This window comes from Poromitra crassiceps (genome assembly GCF_964638095.1).
Source record: "Poromitra crassiceps genome assembly, chromosome: 9".
Lineage (NCBI taxonomy): Eukaryota > Metazoa > Chordata > Actinopteri > Beryciformes > Melamphaidae > Poromitra > Poromitra crassiceps.
The window spans coordinates 20,837,908-20,861,725 of record NC_139630.1 but is presented as its reverse complement, the minus strand read 5'-3'; the positions used below and the strand labels follow the sequence as shown (position 1 = coordinate 20,861,725).

The 23,818-nt window shown below is 43.9% G+C and overlaps 1 protein-coding gene across 1 annotated transcript in view; it reads left to right on the top strand.

Moving 5' to 3' along the window:
• LOC310782809 (uncharacterized protein) overlaps positions 1–23,818 on the top strand; it is a 99,976-nt gene that overhangs the window by 53,286 nt on the left and 22,872 nt on the right. Inside the window, exons 6-8 of the mRNA XM_083643570.1 lie at positions 12,781–12,834; positions 14,386–14,436; positions 18,917–19,043. Of these exons, the coding sequence (XP_083499696.1) occupies positions 12,781–12,834; positions 14,386–14,436; positions 18,917–19,043 (232 nt within the window). The remainder of the gene's footprint in view (positions 1–12,780; positions 12,835–14,385; positions 14,437–18,916; positions 19,044–23,818) is intronic.

The following is a 23,818-nucleotide window of genomic DNA, read 5'->3' as shown; positions in this document are numbered from 1 at the left end:
TTTCCAGCTAAGCCAAACAGTGGATGATGGAGGCTTAGGGGACTTCCAGTCTAACAGTATTCTGCGACGAGCTAATAATGATGCATAGGCCACAATGTCAGCTTGTTTAACGGTTAGAGTAGTGTGGTCTTCTGGAGCTCCAAATAGTGAGATGAAAGTACAGGGTTGCAAATCCTTTCCTAAAATATCTGACATGGTTCTAAAAACCGAGGTCCAAAAATTATTTAGTTTGGGACAGAAATAAAACATATGAGACAAGTCTGCAGGAGTGTTGTTGCAGCGGTCACATCTATTATCAACATTCGGATATATCTCGGCCAGCCTGGCCTTGCTAAAGTGGGTAGGGTGCAGGACCTTAAATTGTATAAGCCCGAGGCGTGCACATGATGTTGATGAATGTATCCTATCAACAGCTGCATCCCAAAACTCATCTGTAAGTTCCGACCCCAACTCGGCTTCCCAGGCTAATTTAGTTTTCAAAAGAGTATGAGTATGACATGAGGTGATCGTACATTTGTGAAATTATACGCCTTTGATTGGGCAGGATTTCCAGACATCTGTCCCAAGGTAGCCTGGGAGGTACCGGGCCTGAACAAAATGTCTCACCTGAAAGTACCGAAACTGGTCAATTCCAGATAGAGCGTATTTATCTTTCAAGTTCTGAAAGCTAGAGAAAACATCAGATTGATACAGATCTTTGACAGACCCAATTCCTTTCCTGTCCCTCACGAGAAAAGCATTATCAATCACAGAGGGAGGAAACATATGATTGTTTGATAGAATCCTTTGATAACTTTAAGTCGATGACCCAGAAATAATTTCGTGTGATTTGGATAAACGGTCTAGGAGGAGTTCGCAAAAGTAGGTTTTTGATCAAATTCAAAATGGCGGAAAATCTACTAGACAGAAATGGGCGTGGCCTAGTAGGTTAGATGCACGATGCTCCAGGGAAACCATTAGATGTGGAATTTTGATTCTACGGCTCGTGGTTCAGAAGTTATGGACCGACAAACACGTGAACCTGTGTGGAAAGTTTGGGTGATGGGGGGTATGGTTTCTGACATCCACACACTTTTAGGGCAGGAAAAGAACAAAAGCAAATACACAAAAGTTTAGACATTTATAATTTCAAAACGGTTTCACGTATCCAAAATCCTTTAATAACTTTAGGTCGGGGTAGTCCATAGATGACCCAGAAGAATTTCCGTGTGATTTGGCCAAATGGTCTAGGACAGGGGCACTCAATTAAAATTCAAAGAGGTCCAGTTAGAGAAAATTTCCTCAGGCAAAGGTCCGGAACATTGTAACGTGGCTTACGCTATGATTCAGTGCCATTGAACTCAATGATTGAAGTAGCCTAATGGTACAATGTCTGTATGTAGTCAACAACTGACTGTTAAATCAAAATAAACATCAACAATGCTTATTTACAGTTTTCATATTTAACTGGATTAATTATACATAACTAGCCTACTATAATAAATAAATTCTCTTTTCTCATTTCAAGTAAAATAATGCATTTAAAAATAACATACAACAGAGTGCTTTGGAAAAATGTGCATCTTAAAATGAAGTGCTTAAATTTAAGAGAAATAAGTTTCCCCTTTTCTTCACTCCATTTCACATTTAACACTCTCAGCCAACAAACAATCTATCTATCTATCTATCTATCTGTCTGTCTGTCTGTCTGTCTGTCTGTCTGTCTGTCTGTCTGTCGATCAACCTCGCATGCTGTTGCGTTGGGCAGTGAGTGTGCCCTGGTGTGTGTATGTGTGTTTGCTCATGTGTGGCGCTTCCATAGACCGGTCAGGATCGCACCGCACTTCACACGAGACATACTGGTTTTTAATCTGCCCGTAAGAACAATGAATGGACATGTAAGAGTGGTTTCTTTTGAGCACACCATGTGAAATTACTATCTCAGTATCTCTCGCCTTGCGTCGCCTCCCCTCCGTCCGTGTGTCTCGCAGCACCACTCGAAGCAAAAGAAAGAAACGATTCGCTTATTTGATTGGCCGAGTAGCATCACGTGTGATGATTTACAGCGCGTGCATTGGTCTGTGAGCTTCCTGGCAGATAAACCAGTAGTACCGTAAATACTATAAAAGCATGTGCCGGTTAAAATAGAAACGCTCCGTGAAAATGTAAGTTATCAATGATTTGTAGGTTATAGGGCTCGGTCCGGATAGGAAGGTGTCTCGGTCCGGATGCGGACCGGAGTCCGGACTTTGAGGATCGCCGGTCTAGGAGGAGTTCACAAAAGTAGGTTTTTGATAAAATTCAAAATGGCGGAAAATCTAGGCACACGCAAATGGGTGGGGCCTATATGGATAGATGCGTATTGATCCAAGGAATCCAGAAGTGAAATTTTGTTTATAGGACACACGGTTCAGAAGATATGGACCATAATGCGAAATAGTCTGTTATAGCGCCACCATCTGGCCAATATGGGTAATTTTATGTTTCTGAGTAGTGAGGCACATTTACAATCTATGTGCCCAGTCTGGCTACGCTGAGCCTTACAGTTTCTGCTGTACATACAGTTTTACCGGAGAAGAAGAAAAATAAAAAATAAAAATCAGAACAGATACAATAGGGATCCACGCACTTCATACTTGGACCCCTAATAAACGGAACAATTACAATAGGGATCCACACACTTCGTGCTTGGACCCCTAATAATAATTATAGCAGGCAAATACAATTAGTGGACCCGCCGCTTCGCTGGCCCGGCCACTAATAATAATTTCTGCCACACTATTATATATACAGCTATTGCTACTATTATATTATTGCTGTTTTAAAATGCACTAACCACGTTGCTGCTACCTCATATCGACTGATAGAACTACTATGTAAATTATTATGATGTCTACTGTGGAGCCTGGTGAATTATTGGTGAATTGTTATTTATTGTTATTTCATTTGTTACTGTATGGTTGCACGAAGGGGAGCTTTGCAATTTCGTTGTATATCTTTTTTATGCAATGACAAATAAACTACTACTACTACTACTACTATACTACACTACAATAAAAGCAGACAATAACAATATATGATTTACAATAGCATCTCAGTATGACAACACTCACTAACACATTGCATTCAGACGATGTCTCGTCACACACATGGTCTATGGGTCAGCTTGGGGGAAAACGCAGTCCTGGCGGAGATCTGCACTCCACCGAGTGCACTTTTCTAGTTGTGTATTGTATTGCACTGAACTGTCTTGTACTGTATATGTTTCGTCTGACTGCCACAAATGCAAAAAGAATTTCCGAAAGGACAATAATAAATCGAATCTAATCTACCAGTGCAATTGGTGTTACAGGAGTAACAATAAATAAGTTTTACTTCATTTTGAACTTGGATACTCACCGGAGGCGCACGGTCTCAGTGCATCAATGCACAGTGATGCTGGGGTTCATGGCTGCAGCGGCCGCCGCGGTCCCCCTTGGGCTGCTGCACATGCGCCTGTTCCAGATCTGGTTTTTCAGTCACCGGCTGGACCCGGCCAGGAACCGCCATCGCAAGTTGTCGCTGACGAGCCAAGCCTGCTGGGCACTAGCTGCTTGGACGGACCCCCATTGGCTCTCGTTGGGCACTCGGTTGGGTCCGGTCGCGCTCAAGCGTGTTATACGGACCGACGCCTCCCTGTGGGGATGGGGTGCAGTGTTCGAAGGCCTCTCGGCAAACAGCTGGTGGGAAGCCCAGGAGCTTTGCCACATTAACGTGCTAGAGATGGAGGGGGTTCGTCTGGCTCTATGCCACTTCCGAGATCAGATACACGGTCACCATGTACTGATATGTTCGGACAACACCGCCATGGCCGCTTTCATGGTCGAGAGCTATGAACCAGTTGGCGACGAGAGTAAACCGGTGGGCGCATGCCCACCTGCTCTCTCTGTCAGCACATACAGCTGAACTTGGGTGCTGACCTTTTTTTGAGCTGCAACCTCTGCCAATCAGAGTGGTGTCCCCACCCTCAGATGGGGGAGCAGATCTGGGCCAGGTTCGGCCGGGTGTGCGTCGATCTCTTCGCATCGTGGCGCGCATCGCATTGCCCCCTGTGGTTCTCCATCCACGGGGACAGCCGCCCTCTAGGCTACGACGCTCTGGTGCACGTATGGCCGAGAGAGGGCCTTTACACATTCCCCCATTCCCCTGATCCCGCAGGTGCTGGACAGGGCGAGGGAGCAGGGCCTACAGCTTATTCTGGTGGCCCCACTGTGGCCGACGCAGATCTGGTTTGCGGACCTGATCTCTCTGGCACAGGGGTCGCCGTGGCTGCTGCCATGTCGGGCGGACCTCCTGACACAGGCGGACGGCGAGATACTCCACCCTTCCCCCCACAGGTGGAAGCTGGCAGCTTGGTTCCTGAGCGGGACTGCTTGCTAGCTCAAGGCTTGCCTTTGAATGTGGAGCACACAGAGCGCTATAGCTACTTCTACTCGCTCTCAGTGCACATATAAGTGGCAAGCCTTCACACACTGGTGTGCGGAATGGTACGTGGATCCAGTGTATTGTGGCAGACAGCCCATTCTCTGTTTCCTTCAGAGCCTGCACGATGCGGGCCTGTCCTCAGTCCTTGAAGGTGTACATGGCTGCGATCTCCGCCTGCCACATGGTAATTGATGGCAGGCCGGTGGGGAGCCTCTTCCTGACCTCTTCATGAAGGGTGTTCGCAGGTTACGCCCGTGGACCCGAAGCGTTTTCCCGGAATGGGACTTGGTCACTGTGCTGGAGGGACTCTCTGGTTCTCCCTTCGAGCCCATGGACACGATTGATCCGAAACACCTGTTGCTGAAGACTGCACTGCTGTTGGTCCTGTCTTCAGGTAAAAGGGTTGGTGACTTGAGTGCCCTGTCGGTACAACAGTGCTGTATGGTGTTTTCTGATGACAAGCGGACGGTCACGCTTCAGCCTAACTGCGCTTACCAGTCTAGGAAAATCAATGCCAGCTTCAGGTCTATGGCATAGACCTGGCAGCTTTTTTCCCTCCTCCATCTCAATGGAGGAGCAGGGGTTGCATGTGCTATGCGTTGTAACATATGGGGGCTGCGTTAACGTGTCCTATTAATGCTAACAGGATTAGCTTAGGTTAGCGTGTAGCTTGTGTTTGGAGCATGATAGCGACGTGCGTGTGCGTGCACGTATGCACGTGATAGATGGTTAACAAAGACTTGTGTTGGAGTCCCGTTGTATGTCCGATGCTCGTTTTTGATTCAGTGCATTTTTTAATTTGGCCTGGTTTCATTCAGTCAACACCAAGTCATGTCAATAATCTCTCTCGCTGCTTAATGTTAATTGCCACTCTGCCGCTCTTGGACTCTCGCAAATGTAATTGAGCATGAATTCAATAAAACAATTTGATGAATTAGGAATTGGTCATTATGAATGAACCCAGCGAGCACAAAACGTTTTTTCAACGTTGATTTTTAGTTGAAACCTGGGTGATATTGGGTTTGAACGTCTAAGACCTAATTTCACCCTCTTTTCAACCGGCTAAAATGCGGTTACAACATCAATGTGTAAAAAAACACAATTTGGTTCATCATATTGTTAAAACATTTGTTGTAGCTTGGAATAGAGGCAATATTGATAGTGTGTGAATTGGCATTTGTCCATTTTATTGTGTAACTGAGAGTTGAAATCTGGTCTATACGAAAACCACATTTCAACGCATTTTATGTCACATAAAATATCATAAATATGGGACTATATAGGCTATGTGGTGCCAGCAAAAAGCTGACACAACTATGGTTAATAGCAGGCGCGGCTCCAGTATTGGGCCTGGCGGGCCTAGGCCCACCCACTTTTCCCCAGGCCCAATCAGATTTTTTTTTTTTTTTTTTTTTTTTTTTTTTTTTTTTTAATATATATATATGTTTTTTTAATTAATTAATTTTTAAAACGAACATTTGAATACAAAATAAACACACAAAAACGTTTCCTGACTCTTTCTAACAATAAAAGAAAAATAAAACTGTTATATTAGACTTCAAGTACTGACGGGAGTTAAATTTGGCGCTTCAGTTGTTGTTGTAATGTACAGTGTAGCTAAAAAAGGTAAAAAAAAGCCCTCAAATCATTAATTTAAATGAGATATTCCTCTAAATATCGCTAAAAATGTAAAAAAAAAGGTTAAGACCTCAAATTTTTTTTTTTGAAATTCTGGAGCCGCCCCTGGTTAATAGTGTAGCGTATCGCTGATACGCCAAGGAACCGGAGAGTTGTAGTTGGTACAGGTTCTTTATTCACAGGCTCCTTTAGCTCCTAGCAGCTAGCTTCACACCGCTAGCTCTACACACAGCAACCGGTCTCGCTCACTCCATAGCTTGACTGACCTCCGGCCACCGGCCGCTGGTCCTATATACCCCCTTTCCCCTAGGAACACACCCACACACATTAGTTCCTAGGTGCAATCTAGACGCTTCTATTGCACATCACATTACAGGTAATACCTGGATTACCTGGAACGCTACATACTCCTCACCCAACATTAGTCAACGCCCACGTTGACACCCACAACCCACACATATCCCCCTGTACCAAAACACAACACCCCACAACATTTTCCATTACCACATCAATTTCCCCACATAGTCTCTTATCTTTTTAGCACACTTCTTAATTTTCGTTCCACCACCACCATTTGCATTTCTTTTCATTTCTTCCCTCTTTTCCCATTCCTTTAAATTCAACCCACATTTCCGTTCACATTCCCATTCCAATAGCCCTTCTCTTTAACACCACTTAATTTTGCATTCACTCCCACCATCATTTAGTTACTTCCCATTAGCACCCTTTTCACCAACATTTTCACTTAACACAAGCCCCAACATTTACATTCCCTCTTTTCTCTTTACACACATTTCAATTCAACTCAACCCCATCATTTACCTTATTTTCTTTTTTTCTTCCCATTCATTTAAACCACCATCATTTCCATCCCCCCTTTCAAAGCTTCTGTCCCACCTGAAGCACTCCAGTCCTTCTCAACCCCCAGTGGGGTTAGTCCTTCGCAAGGTGACTCTTTTCGGTCCCTTTTTTTGTGCTCTACAGTCCTCACACGCACTGCAGTATCTCCGCACGTCCTCCTTTTGTTTGCCCCAGTAGAAATGTCCACGGATGAGGCTGAGTGTCTCTTCGGGCCCACGATCACCGTATGGGCCCTCGTGCATCCACTTCAGTGCCAATTCTCGCAGGCAACCGGGTACAACCCACTGGGTCCCGCTTTTCCCGTGCCCCTTTCTCTCCAAAACCCCATCTCCACCCAGACGCAGGTCCGAAAACATGTTCCACAGTCCTTTCGTGGCACCGGAAAACATGTGAATCTCCTCCACAGGGGGCCGGCGTCCGGCCGCCACCCACGCATACACCGGACCGATATCCGCATCCTCCATCTGTCTGCGTCTCCGCTCATGCCCGTCGACCTCCCAGATGGCCCTGTCTTCGTCTGTCTGCTCCACCTCTTGCACTCGCTCGTCCTCCCGTCCCGCTCCCCCAGGGGGCGGCGTGTTGAGGACAGCAGGGCGAACACCATCGGCGTCGATCTCCACCTCGGCTTTCTGCAGTGCAGCCGTGGGGGCTGTGTAGCGGCTTGGTTGGGCCGTCTCCTCCGGCCTTGACCCCTCTCGCTCCCCCGGGGACACGAGTGCCGCTCCCCCGACTGTAACAGCTCTGCAGATGATGTCGCCCACTTCCCTCTGGCTGTTCAAAACGATCCCCGCTCTCCTGATGGTCTCGCTGATGATGATGTCCCCCTCTACCGGCTGGTATGCAGAGCAGCTAGCCTGGGCCGGCTCAACAGTCACTCTCCTGCCCAGAACAATCGGCTCTGTACTGCCCCGTTGCTCCGCTGCTTGTAGCTCAGGCTGCTCCACTGCTCCGCTACTCCGCTGCTCCTCTGCCTGTTGCTCCGGCTGCTCCCCCGGCTGTGTGTCTCTTCCAGCGCCCACACCCTTAGTGCAGTCTCTGGCTAAATGTTCAGGCGACTGGCAAGTCCAGCAGAGTCTCACCTGTCCGCCGCCTGCACGTCTCTCCTCTCTCGCTGTCTTCCAGTCCCCGACAGCTTCTCGACACTCTCTAGCTAGATGTCCGATCGCTCCGCATGCCCAGCAGGCTCCCTGCTGTCCATGTCGTTGTCCCGCATACCCGGTCCGTCTCCCGGGACCGCCTCGGCACCACCTCGCCACGTGGCCCGGTTCTCCACAGCTCCAACACAGTCTATTTTGTGGTTCCTCCGGCCGTTCTCCACACTGCATTACCTCCGCGCTCATCAAATCCACCCGCTGCATAACTTCCCGCAGCGTCTGCATCACCTCTACTGCCCAGGCAGGAGTCTCTTCCACCAGCCGTCTGACTTCTTTCAACACACGGGCTTCCATGCCCGCCAGCACCGAGCTGATCTCTGTCGTCAGCCCCTCTTTTCTCCCGTTCGCCAATGGCCATTCTTCACCGTGCACCATCACACGTGGCGCCCGTAGCAGCTAGCTCACACAGCTAGCTTGCTACCGCTAGGTCGCTCGAGCCTTTGATCTCCAACTTTTCTCTGCCGTTCCTCGTCACTCTCTCCCCTCTCGACCGAATCAGAGGCGCTACCGCTTCACTTGCTGACACCAATGTAGCGTATCGCTGATACGCCAAGGAACCGGAGAGTTGTAGTTGGTACAGGTTCTTTATTCACAGGCTCCTTTAGCTCCTAGCAGCTAGCTTCACACCACTAGCTCTACACACAGCAACCGGTCTCGCTCACTCCATAGCTTGACTGACCTCCGGCCACCGGCCGCTGGTCCTATATACCCCCTTTCCCCTAGGAACACACCCACACACATTAGTTCCTAGGTGCAATCTAGACGCTTCTATTGCACATCACATTACAGGTAATACCTGGATTACCTGGAACGCTACAATAGTTTAGCGCAATACTATAAAATAATGAATTCAGTTCCTGCAGCAACGCGTATGCGCAAGTACTTACTTGCTAGCTATACTAACCGTGACTGACTAGACTAGACCAAAGCAAGTCTGCACCGGTCTGCACCAAGTGCGGAACAAGGTGCTCTGGGCACGCTATGTTATTGTAACAGACTGTATACGAGGCTCTGTGTACCTCCTCAGTCTCTGGTGTTAAATGACCTCTGAAGCCATAGGCTACAGCATATAGACAACACACACACACAACATAATTTTAGTCTGTTACATTAATATAATAGTCTCGTACACATCACATAAAATAACTTGTCCTTCCGATCGTCGACAATCATGTAGTCTACAAGTTGTGTGCGAGATAGAGTGATGTGCCCAGCTCTCTACAGAGTATAAGAAAATGTATAGCTCAGCGTGTAGAGCGGACTGGCTTGAATGTGGGAAAGCCGGGTTCAAATCCTGTGTGCATTGCTAAATTTTTAATTTAAGATCCTGGTGAAATATGGTCTAAATCTGAACGTTCAATAAACGTCTGCAAATAGTGGGTGAAAAAACTTTCACTTTCAAACCTTCCTTGCACGTTTTTTCAACATTGACCCTAAACGTTTTTTAAACGTCTTTTCAACCGAAAAATGCTCGCTGGGAATGCTAAATTAAAGTAAATAAATTCAGATCTGCTGTTTTGGGATTGGTATGCTAGTGTAGTAGCTAGTGTAGGTTGCTAGTGTTTTGTTTTGTTTTGTGATTAGTGAGGTGAAGGCTGGGGTTGAGTTCAGCCCGCTGAAGGTCACATTGCCAGGCCTTAGGCTTTAGTATATAGGAGTGTGAAGCTTAAAAGCAGACTATAGCTGTGGTGCTGGATTCTGGCTAATCAGGACACTCTAGAAAATTAAATAGCTGCAGGGAGAGCTAGCTTAGAGCTAAATTGTAAGAGCGTGATTGCTGCAGGTTGGAACTGGGTGGGATTTAGGTGCTATTGGGCTGTGAGGTGCATGGCGCTAGCCTGGTAAACCAGCTGGTCCGTGAACTCACATTTCATTTCGTTCTTCATTCCTGTCTGGCCTTAAGCTTTCTCCCAGTGTTTAGCCATGGGCAGAGGTTGGGCGGGTGTACTTGCTTTGACAGACAACTCCTTAAGCCAATCAATGTTGGATCCAGTCAAACCCAAATCCACTCGGGAAGATGACAAAACCCATTTTCCACAGAGAAACTCTGCTGTTGCATACTCCTGTACTAGTTTAATTGTTATTGAGTCTATTTCTGCAATAACTGCACTTTATGGCTGTTTAAACCCGAGAAACATTGACATTACTCCTCGAGACGGATTGGCAAGGAGGCAGCCATTATTGTTTTGTTAGTGCAGTGCTAGTGGCGTTCCTGATTGGCCAACTTGCGCTGTCATTCACAGGGCACCGAGCACAGTTGCTGATTGGTTCTTCCACTTTGCAGTTTCTGTTTAAAGCCCTGCAGGGCTTGAGGCTGGACGGTCCTGCAGAATGAAATTAAATGTGAGTTCACGTGACTGGCTGGTTTACCAGGCTAGCATGGCGCTGTTGAGGACGGTGTTGTGAAGGTACCAGTTTGGGAATAGTGAGTGTGGGTCCATGTATTGCAACGTCACTGAGAACTGGGTACACTTGCACATACGTCACAGGCTGCACAAGGAGCATAACGCTAAATTGCTATAGCATTTGTGACATCACTGTAGACTGCGGTGTGAATTAGCTGCCAGCATGGAGGATGTGGGTTACATGACAAAGGTGCAGTTCAGTAGGCTGAAGCTGGAGGAGTTGAACATTCTGGCTGGTGAGGAGGATGTGTCCCTGGAGCCAGGTTTGGATAAGAAGGAAGTACAAATTCGGATAACAGCCGAGTTAGGTTTGCAGGATTCTTGGGATGAGATGAAGCAGCGGGCAAAGGAGGAATCACTCCTCCTTTGCCCGGCTAACACACACCTTCGCAATCAGTGTGAAGCTGCTCGACAGCGTGACAGAGAAGATAAGGACCGGGCTGAGAGAGAGAGCGGGAGAGAGCCGCTCTGCATGAGAAAGAAGACAGAGACCAGGTTAGTGACCGGGAAGAGCGGGATAAGGGCTGGGAGTTACAGAAGGAGGCCCAGGATCGTGAATTTGAAAGAGAGAAAAAAGAGCGACTGCTTCAGGAAGAGTTAGCTGAGATGGACTGGAAAAAGGTGATGGATGTGGAGCAACAGGCTGCACAGAGGTTCGATGTAAATAAAGCCCACGCAGCTCTCTACTGTGCGAGGCTGTGTGGCTCGGAGAAAGTGCCTTGAAGTCAGAATGATAATCCCGTAACACCATTTGAGCTTATTCAGGTAAGATATTAATAATGTAATGACACATCCAGCAAGTAACTGACCATAAGGAAGACCACTTTGACGACGTGGTGTTCAGTTATTTTAAGACCACTTGTTTTTTTCATTTCCTGAAAAGTTGTGGTTTTGGAGATACGAGGTTTCCGCCCAACAGTGATATGCTACAAACGGACATCTCATGCACACACGTGACACATGTATAAAAGCGGTTGCACCGCTTAAAAAAATTGTGACTGACAGACAAGATGCAGAACCCACTTACTCAATTTTGTATTGGATAAGATCACAGTTGTTCGAGTGACATCACTGATGACATCACAATTGCTCGAGTGACATCACAGTTGGGCAATTGCAAATGTATTCAACACACACACACACACACACACCTGCCCGAGTGACATAACTTCCTTCACAAATCGGACAGACAGACAGGACCCACTTACCAAATTTGATTAAATCACAGTTGCTCGAGAGACATCACTGATGACATCACAACCTCCCATATAAGATAAGATCACATTTCACAATGCATTCAACACACACACACACACGCACGCACGCACGCATGCACACGCACACGCACACACACACACACACACACACAGATCACAGTTGCTCCAGTGACATCACAGTTGGGCAAATACAAATTAACACACACAACTGCCCAAGTGACACTTCCATCACAAAATCCCCCCTAAGGGGATTTGTTTCCAACAGGAGTCATGACATTGGTGGTGATCTGGGGAGGTGGTGGGGTGAAGCTTTTGCTCTGGAAATGCTAGATGAATGCGGGATTCTGGCACGAGGTGAGTGATGACTGCACAAGTGTGATTTAAGCTGTGGTGATGGGGGCTTTATATAGTACCAGGAGAAGGGCATTTATGATGTCATAACTGACGTCATTTGGGCAACTGATGTCACCCTGCAAAGGTGACATCATAGAGAAGGTGACGTTGGAGATGGTGACGTCATTTAGTGACGTCATTTGGGCTGTCTTCACTGTCCTTCAACGTACCGGACACCGACCTCCAAATCTCTAACTATAGTGGGATTAAGGCTCATTTATACTAAGTTTTCATACGAAAATAAATGCGTCTGTTTTAAACTGTGTAATCGTCACTGCCCACATACTTCCATGCTTCTTTCATGTTGGTATCATGTTATCATATATATGACATTACAATGTATCCAAATGCCACTATACAGGACTGTGATTTAACTCTCCCCAGCCTGTACTGCTGACATTCCTGAGAAAAGAAATGGCATTGCAACTGCCCCCACAGCAAATGGGCCATAAAACTCCTCTGCCATGAAGCCGAAGGGCAGGTGCTTGGGCACCACATGGGGTCTATCTGTGCACATCCCTGATTGTCTGTGTGTTTGATCAAATTGCATTTTTGTGCCTTACTACACTGACCTATTGCTCAACTGCACTCAACACTGTCATTCAAAAATAATTACTATATCAAGATTAATGTGCTGAAACATATATCAACAATGTTGTGCTGTTTCAGGGCTGGACACCAGAGCCATTGCGGGCAAAGCGGAGGAACCGAAGACTGAATATGGTAAAGAAAACAGTCATAAACCAGCTACTTAACATGGGTTAGGCATGGGTCGGTTTGAAAATTTTGAAACCAGTTCGATATTACCCAAAAAAACTATTCAGGTTAACTTTTCTTCAAACATCAACATAATAAACAAAATAAGACTTTTGCCTACTACTGCAACTTGAGAAGAGGCTAATTAATACGAAAAATAGTGCAATCAGAATGGATTGACATTTTTTTTTTTTTTTCAGTTCGCACGTGATCAAACCGGTTTGGGTTCGTACACAGAACCGAACCGGTAAAACCGGAAATCGACCCATGCCTACTCCTGGTACATATATTAATTACTTTAAGTAGCAATGAACAGGCATGGGGACTTGAGACTTGGACTTGAGTCGACTTGAGTCCCTGTTTTCATGACTTGCGACTTGAAAAATATAAATTACTTGAGACTTGACTTGAACTGCGAAGTTAAAGGAACACTGCCCATTTTCAACCAGCTTTGTATCATTAGAACATCAGTAGTATATCAGAAAACTGTAAACTGTTTTGAAATCTGTCATTTCATTTGACAGTTATTGCATGTTAAAGTGTGCACCAGTGACATCACTGGTCCACACTAACTCAAATTAATAACTCATTAACACAAATCAACTCTCAATAACTGTCAAACTAGATGAATGATGAATAGTTTGACAGTTATTGAGAGTTGATTTGAGTTAGAGTTATTAATTTGAGTTAGTGTGGACCAGTGATGTCACTGGTCCACACTACCACTACTACTACTGATGTTCTAATGATACAAAGCTGGTTGAAAATGGGCAGAGTGTTCCTTTAAAGACTCAAGACTTTTTTTTACTTGACTTGAGACGTGATGACTTGTTTGTGTTCATCAGTTTAAATATAAAATATTAAGATGTTCAACCTTGTCTCTGTAAAGTTACCCAAATCACACTCCTCTCACTAGATGGTTTTGATTTTTCAAGGAGAAGACACTTATATTAGTAGTTAAGTATGAAGTTATTTGACTTGTGTTTGATTACATTTATTTAATTATAATACATTATTCAATTCATTGTTATTTTTTTTGAACAGGTTAGGTAAATTGGCCAATAATATCACTATTAGACAGGTAATACCTTGTCTTTTTTCTTTATAATGGTAAGACTGCAGTATCTTGGGTGGAAAAAGTGACTTGACTTCGGACTTGACTTGCCATAATAACTAAGGATTTGACTTGACATAACATATGACTTGACCTGCCCAAAACAAAATGACTTGGGACTTACTTGAGACTTGGACCAGTGTGACTTTGTCCCATGTCTGGCAATCAATATATTGATCCTCTTCTGTCAAAACTTTAAAATAATTATATTGAACCTCTGGCTTCCAGCCTGGCAGCGAGTGAGAGTGAGGTGGAGGAGCTTAACAGTGAGAATACTTCATTGTAATGTAGAGTTAATATAAAGAAGTGTGTTGTAACTTGTGTGTTTGCCGTTGGTTTCTAACAAGTGCACAATACATAACGCAGTAAGTATTGATCCTAGTCTATGTTCATATCCAATGCAGGGTCTAAATCATCTATAACCAGAAATCTATTGAAGAATTCCAGTGGGGAAGGTAAGACATGTTTTAAAATGAGATGTCCTACAGTGTCACCACATTGACTGAGTCTGTAATTGGCCCGATTTAAAGGGTGGGTGGGTTGGATCACACACCTCCTCATCTGTAACTGAAGGATTTTTCTTAATACCAGTAGATTCTTGCTGGAGATGTGGAGGAAATGGTGCCTGAGTATATGCCTACATATACTTTTGACATGATGCTCTCAAGTCCAGTTGTTCTCAACCTGTGGTAGGCAGTGCTGGTCCTGACCTATCAGGGGCCCTAAGCAGGATTATGCTAAGGGGCCCTCCTACCTGGCCATTTGCCATCGCCACACACTGACAAGCCATGATTCACTCATCTCCTTGTATCATCTCCTCGTTTCCTCTGTGACCTTTGACCGAGGAGTCAAGGACGAGACGCAAGGAGAGGAGACGAGGAAAAATCATTAGCAAATGTGATGCAGCCCCACCTTTAGCTGATAGCAAACAGTTTAGAGATAAAAAGTAGAGCATGCACATCCACTCAAACGCGTAGGTGCTGGACAAATACGACACAAATTAATAGAAAGTGTAGTCCGCACACTGCTGTACAATAGCTCCCAGTAGATTTATTTTTGACGTTTCGGTCCTACGAAACTCTGAAGAAGGTCGTGAGACCAAAACGGCAAAAATAAATCAACTGGGAGAAATTCGGTAACGCTTTAGAATACAGGCCGCAAATAAGCATGTAACTCGAGGGTAACAAGATCTGTACTTATAGGCTAATTACGGGGTACCACACTGTACTTATAGTGTAACTACGGGGTACAAGGAGTGAATTTAGACTGTAACTAGGGTAACACGATCTGTACTTATAGGCTAATTACGGGGTACCACACTGTAGTTATAGTATAACTACGGGGTACAAGGAGTGAATTTAGCCTGTAACTAGAGGGTAACAAGATCTGTACTTATAGGCTAATTACGGGGTACCACACTGTACTTATAGTGTAATTACGGGGTAACAAGACTGTACTTGTAGTATAACTACAGGGTAACAAGATCTGTACTTATAGTATAACTACGGGGTAACAAGACTGTACTTATAGTATAACTACGGGGTAACAAGACTGTAGTTATAGTATAACTACGGGGTAACAAGACTGTAGTTATAGTAGCCTATAACTACGGGGTAACAAGATTGTAGTTATAGTAGCCTATAACTACGGGGTAACAAGATTGTAGTTATAGTAGCCTATAACTACGGGGTAACAAGATTGTAGTTATAGTAGCCTATAACTACGGGGTAACAAGACTGTAGTTATAGTAGCCTATAACTACGGGGTAACAAGATTGTACTTATAGTAGAACTACGGGGTAACAAGACTGTAGTTATAGTATAACTATGGGGTAACAAGACTGCAGTTATAGTATAACTACGGGGTAACAAGACTGTAGTTATAGTATAACTACGGGGTAACAAGACTGTACTTATAGTATAACTACGGGGTAACAAGACTGTAGTTATAGTATAACTACGGGGTAACAAGACTGTAGTTATAGTATAACTATAGGGTAACAAGACTGTAGTTATAGTATAAATACGGGGTAACAAGACTGTAGTTATAGTATAAATACGGGGTAACAAGACTGTACTTATAGTATAACTACAGGGTAACAAGACTGTAGTTATAGTATAACTACGGGGTAACAAGACTGTACTTATAGTATAACTACGGAGTAACAAGACTGTACTTATAGTATAACTACGGGGTAACAAGACTGTAGTTATACTATAACTACAGTCTTGTTACCCCGTAGTTATACTATACTGTAAGTACAGTCTTGTTACCCCGTAGTTATACTATAACTACAGTCTTGTTAACCCGTAGTTATATTATTATATATTAAGTACATGTGCCCCATACCCCCACAGTGTCTGGACAATGACCAGGATATCTGTAGATCACTCATGCACTTTCAGAATGCACTTTTAGAATTACTTTTAAATTGACTTTTTTAAATAGGTCATAGAATCAACTCAATTTGCACTGTGGCAGTTTTGCACTATTTAATTGTCTACATTTTCAGGTATTAGGCATGATGATTACGTCTGTATAGGTGGGTTTTATGTATTTTATATGTATTTTAATGTATTTTCTTGCACCGTGGATATGACGAGCAATGCAATTTCAATCCTTGTATGTCATGTATATACAGTGGAATTGACAATAAAATTTACCTTGACCTTGACCTTGACTTGACTAAGTACAGTCTTGTTACCCCGTAGTTATACTATAACTACAGTCTCGTTACCCCGTAGTTAAACTATAACTACAGTCTTGTTACCCCATAGTTATTTGCGGGTTGTATTCTAAAGCGTTACCAGATATTCTACAGCAGTGTGCAGACTACACTTTTTATAGCAAAGAGTTTTTAACCATCTTATTTAAGACTATAGTGTCACACCTGATACCTCAGTGCTCCCAAAATTCTCCCTCCTGTATATCACCTGGCATTATTTGCTGAAGCTGTACTGAGTCTTTGTTAGTACTTGCTGAAGCCGACTGTACTGGGTCTGTTAGTACCAGTGTTGGGCAGTAACTTAGTTACTGTAATTGTATTACTTTCTCCAGCGCTGACACAGAGCTAAAACGAAGTGTGGAGATTGGTCTGGCTATGCTAACTACTGCGTTGCCAGAACGCAATTTTTGTGTGTGTCTTAGGTAAACAAATACATTAAAAAGTATGCAGTTTGGCTGATTGTTGACTCCTCCTGTAAGGTTAATTATTGTTCCAATGAAGTGGATTCAGTTCTAAAAGGAGCTGGCTAAACACATTGTACGTCACTTTTGTGGAAGGGGGGTAGAGAAAGTAATAGTAATGTAACGAGTAACATAACTAATTACTTTTGAAACCAAGTACTAAGTAAAGTAATTGTATTTATTTTTAAATGACTATTCAATAATAAGTAACGAATTACACTTCCTGAGTATAACTTGCCCAACACTGGTTAGTAGTGGATGAGCTTGACCGTGGGTCAACTGAGTTTGTGCTTGTACTGACTCTGGCTGATGATCCAGCATCTCCTTTACTGACAAACCTAAGTATAGAACCTGTGAAAATCTGGCCCTGTTCAAACTGTTGAACAGATTTCCAGATTTCCTGTTATACATGTTAAAATCTAAAATACTTGTTATACTATACTACTATACTGTTGGCTTGGCTGAATACTTGATGGTCATTATTTAATGAGCAATATTCATCCATATTGCACAGTATGCCCAACATTTTAAATTTTAAATGTAATCAATAGCTATCTAGTCACTGTCAATCCATTGCTTTCCATCTTGCATTAGTCCAGACGTTTAACTAAACCTTGACTGAGTCTGATACACTAAATATTGTCTTGTTTATGTCAGTGTATTTTTGGACCTTGGTATTGTTTGTGTTCATCTGTTATTTTGTATTGTGTCTTTCTTTTTTGTGTGCACCACCCCAACTATGAATATCATTTCCTATATCTTCTATCTATCTATCTATCTATCTATCTATCTATCTATCTATCTATCTATCTATCTATCTATCTATCTATCTATCTGTCTGTCTATCTATCTGTCTGTCTGTCTGTCTGTCTGTCTGTCTGTCTGTCTGTCTGTCTGTCTGTCATCCATATATCCATCCATCCATGAGGAGTGCAATGATGATTTTTCGGCCTGATCCCAACAAGTTGCTAAATGCAACTGCTAGCATCATTTTGTGCACACACAACATGGTTATATATAGCAGTGTATGCTGCAAATGGACGTTTATCAAACTTATTGAGAGAGCACAAGTGGCTGGCAGTGGCTGGCATACATCATGCACTGCACAGCTAGCTGGGTTAGCAAACAAACTGACAGACTACAGAGAGAGATTGATATGCATTGCAAACTACGTGAGCACATCAGGTTAACATTACGTTGCTGAAGTGACAACAGTGCAACAGAGGTGACTGAGTGAACACATTTTTAGGCCTAATCTTTTAGACAGCAAATATTCCACTATACACTATGAGCTGTCTGAAATTTCACTGACTGGCTCTGGTGGTACGTGTACCATTGGTAGTATGAGGGGCTCCCTCCCTCTCATACTTTAATTTGGTGGTCATTTCTCAGGTGGTGCTTGGTGTCAAAAGGTCGAGAGCCACTGGTTTAGTCTACTGAATAATCTTGATTAATATGTGGAATATGTGGATTGCTGGTGAATCGATCCCTGGCTGTCTTGTGTCTGTGTTTTCAATAAAATGTTCATTATACAAAAAGAAGAAGACATATTTTTTTTACATTTGGAAAGACATGTAAGCTATGCTGTTTGTTGCCTGTTTTGGTCTTGAAAGAGGACTGAATTTGGTAGACTTCGTCTCAACCCACTTTGGACCTGTTCTTGACTTTCAAATGGTTTTGACGACAGTCTATATGGTAGAAAGTACATAACTGGTTTTAGAAGCATGAAACGGTACATTTCCCTCCCAGATCAATTCAAATTCTGGGAGCTGACTGAGAACGGCGGGGACAAGTGGCAGGTGGAGGGATTGCCAGGAGACGCTGGCCACCACTTCTGGGACAACAGAGTGACCAAATACTTTGTCACCTCCTACAAGTGAGTGCGCAATGTGTGTGTGTGTGTGTGTTAGTGTATGGTTATGGTATCATGAGTGTATCTTAATGAAATATTACTGCTTACACTTTCTGAACATATGTATTCGGTAACACTTTACAATAAGGGTACCTTAATTAAGGGTTCTTCTTCTTCTGTGGTGTTTTATGGCAGTTTGGCATCCTTTATGTTGCATTACCGCCTTCTGTATTTATCCATCCACTGTTTCCCTACATTCTGTAAAACCCAATCCTTAATTAAGGCTTAATCTAGTTAATGCTTAATCATCATTAATTAACCCCTTAATTAACAGGGGTAGTAATGGTTAATAATCATTCATTAACCCTTAATTAACGTTAACTAATGTGGCTAGTAATCATTTACGTTAAGAGGTAAGATGTTTAAAGGGATAGTTCGGTTTGTTTGAAGTTGGGTCCTATCAGCTAGTCAGATACACTAACGTAATTCGGTACAGTGGTCTGGAAGCGATGCGCAGTGTCTAACGAGATCCGGCACCCAGAGCAGCAGCCAAACCAGCCTTTTCTCTCTCAGTACTGGGGGTCAACAACTAAAACTATAACTGTAATTTAGCCACCTAAAACAACGGCCACCTAAACAAATCGATATCCGTGTACATGCACGCTCTATTTTGACAATTTTCAGCGCTTTACTTTTCCGCAAAACAGCAGTTTCATTCGGCACTGCTTTTTCTCCCAACCGTACAACCACCGTATTCCTCTGCTAAAAGCCAGCTCCGAGCCGCAGCACTGGATTACTCCGCAGTTATTTGGGGGTAGGCTATTTTATTTCTCCCGGTTTGAAGACACAACAAATAGAATACACAAACGAAAATATGAGTGATTTTGATAGCGAGGATGATATGCCATTCACCTTGGTGACAAGAGGATACAATTATGAACCAGAGAGAATACAGAAGAGGAACTTTTGCAGAGAGTGAACAGGCAGAGAGATGCGCCTGCTGCCTAAATGCCTGGGTGCCCTGGCTGCAGACCTTATTCACCATTCCCAGGATAAATTGTGGAAAACGACCCAGACCAGAGAGGCCAGGTGACTTGTTGTCTCTAAAGTAAGTCAGTGTTTTATCTCTCTTCTAAGCCTTCCTGTTTTGTAAACCGCGGCTCTGTGCTCTGTGCTGGCTTTAGCGGAGGAATACGGTGGTTGTACGGTTGGGAGAAAAAGCAGTACCGAATGAAATGACTGTTTGGCGGAAAAGTAAAGCGTAGAAAATTCTCAAATAGAGCGTGCATGTACACAGATATCGATTTGTTTAGGTGGGCGTTGTTTGAGGTGGCTAAATTACGTTTTAGTTGTTGACCCCCAGTACTGAGAGAGAAAAGGCTGGTGAGGCTGCGCGAGGCTGCTCCTCTGGGTGCCGGATCTCGTTAGACACTGCGCCTCGCTTCCAGACCACTGTACCGAATTACGTTAGTGTATCTGACTAGCTGATAGGACCCAACTTCAAACAAACCGAACTATCCCTTTAAGCGTCTTTGAGCAGGCCCGTAGCCAGACTTTTAGGAATACTGAGGTCATTTTACCGTGGTGTGGGGGACCACACCACGGTAAAATGAGTTTTTTTTGTCATTTTTAAAGCCAAATGCTTCAATCTGGTGCACTTTGACAGCAACATGTAGAGGCTAGATCTATAAAGAACTACACACATCATATTAGATTAATATCATCTTTACTGTGCTATTGCTTTACCATTACACATTATGGTGGTATGGTATCTTTTTATATACCATTAAAAATAAATCTCTCCCCACATATATTCTGCATACAGGTCACATATGGTAGTTTGTAGAATACTGCTGGATTAAATACGATGGCACATCTACACGAACATCACTTACAGCTGGGGAGAACGCAAGTACAAAGTAACATTTGCTTTGTAGCATTGTAGGCATAAACAAAAGTAGGCGGCTATTTACTGTAGCTGCTGACAACTGGCGCTTGAGGAACCTCTGAGAGCAGTCGAGATCATCTGAAGAGAGGGCAGTCCATGTTCATGTAGAATCACTGAAATTACATGAATTGGCCTAAATGAATGTTGATTGTTGAGAACACACCATCTATTACAAACATGAATGGCCTCAAATATGGCCTCAAATAAGTAATGTTTTAAAGATTCTCTAGCATAGATGCTACTTACCTTTTTATTGCAACTGGCAGTTGAGGAACCCCCTGAGAGCAGTGGAGTGTGAAGAGTGGGCAATGTACCGCCATCATCACCTCTACTTCTTTTTCTTTGACTTTCACTCTCCTCCTCAGTTCGCTTTCCAAAGCTGAGCTTTGTTTGATGGAATCTTTTCATGGTCTCTCTGTGTTAGTGAAGAAAGCAAACATCCACGGTCAATTGATATTCATGTGTGAATACCAGCCTCTGTTAGGATAATCTAGCAATGAAAAAAGAGGGGACCTAATTTCAAGATGAATTTCAACCATTTACACACACTGAATTGAAAGTAAAACATGTCATTGACGGTCTACTATGAAATGAATGTTTGAATTAACTAGCGTTAGTTAGCAGTAGTAGCCGCCCTCCCGCCCACTGCACTGCTATGCTAAGGCTTCATTCATTCATTTTAACGTTACTTTCATGCAAGCAGGCTGTTACTTTCATGCAAGCACAGGCTGTCCTTGCATGAAAGTAACGTTAAAATGAATGAACGACGGTCTACCATTGAAATGAATGTTTGAATTAACTAGCGTTAGTTAGCAGTAGGCCTAGTAGCCGCCCTCCCGCCCACCGCACACTGCTAGGCTTCATTCATTCATTTTAACGTTACTTTCATGCACAGGCAATGCCTATTACTAATTCTAAGACACAGTTACAAGAAGCAAGCAAGCAGCCCACACTATTATGTTACCTCAGGTCGCTGTATATTCCTTCCTCCTCAGTCCTCACACACGCTGGCTGCACAGTCACTGCTGACAAAATACCGCCGAGCGAAGATCGTCTATGACTTGACCACTCACTCCATCAATCACCCGAAGCAAGCATTAGTACTGGCCGTCCCACAAATTATGAACCGCGTCGTCCAAAGATCATCTATTGAGAAGAGGAGTCACTCCATCGTAATTTTGGCGTTGTAATATCTTTGCCGCACGAATATCAAGTTATTTTTTGGACGGAAAAAATACCGAGGTCATGATCTCGGTATCCTCAATGGTGGCTACGGGCCTGTCTTTGAGTAATTAGAAAAGCGCTATATAAGTCATGTATTATTATTATTATTATTTATTGATGGTGTTCATGTTAAATTAAGGTATTAATTTATACATTATTTCATAGTTTCTAAAGTTGCTATTAACATTAGTTAATACATTCATAAGCATTACGTGACAGTTAATCCATCCAACAATAATAAAATTAATAACTGTTAACTGGTTTGAGATGCTGTTGTAACTATGGATGGGCATTCCTAGCAAGAACACTAGTCGAAAGTCGCTGGGCCAAACTCAAATTTTTTTGCCCGAAAGTTTTTAGTCTAAATTCGCCACCCCATTTTTTTTTTGTTTTTTGGGCGAGTCAAATTTTACATGGTCTCCCGTTTTTCTTCTGCAAAAAATAGTCATCCAACTTGCACAACACCCGCCCCCCCCCCCCCCCCCCCCCCCCCTTCGATTTTCAAGAAATGGTTTCTCCCTGCTTGGCTTGCTGTCTTGCTACGCCCCCAAGACATGCAGAGAGCGGGCCCCACGGAACAGCACTAATCAGTCAGCTGAGGTAGGTCGGAGCTGCTGCTTACTGCCAAAAAATGTCAACGCGAATTAAGTCAGGCTGGCAGAAAAAGAAAGGAAAGAGGAGAAAGAGAGCAGAGAGAAAAGAGGGGACAATAGTTCCTCACTCAATTTTATAACAAGAAGGAAGGTGGGTGTGCTGTGCAGCATTGTCTGTCAATGGATCTGTATTTGGGCGAGCTGGTATTGACAGGCTGGCTGAGGCATACGTGACTGAATCACACAGCTCTGCCATGTGTTAACCAGAGAACTGTCCAGTCTGCCATCTTTAGTGATGAATATTATTAAACTTTTGTTAACTACTGGAAATTACCATCAACATAAATAAGATGGACTGAGCGTGGCTATCTCCGCCCAGCAGGGTCGAGTGAAGCCGAAATCCTGCCAGATCAGTGAACCAGATTCTGTGCAGTAGGTCCGTTGAGTTAGAACCTCTGTGTGTCAGGATCGGTGTTAGACATGTGGATCTATTCGCGGGTGGTTGATGGCCAAGACACTCTCGGTAACTGAAGTCTGAAGTCTCGATGAGTAGGGATGCTGGGGAACTTGATAGCTAGGTCTGCACTTGTTCAAGGTTGGGGAACGGTTGCAGAGATTGACGAGGTTGCAGGTTGCAGAGGTTGATGTGATCCTAGTTTAGATTATGAATCACTAGCCAGGACCTGCAGGAACAGGCCCTTATAGATCCGAATATGACATCACCTGTGTTATGACATCACCAGCGAAAGGCATGAAAGACACTTATAAATCATGACATCATCAGTGATCGATGACATCATAGTAGGAATGACGACGTCAAAGTAGGAATGATGACGTCATCCTAACAGTACCCTCCCCTCAACGGGCGCCACCCGGCGCCCGATCAGCCGCAAGGAAATCCCGAATGAGCGCAGCGTCAAGGATGAACCGGCGGGGAACCCAACTGCGTTCCTCGGGGCCGCACCCCTCCCAATCCACCAGGTATTCAAACCCACGACCCCTGCGTGGCCTGTCCAACAGCCGCCGTACAGTGT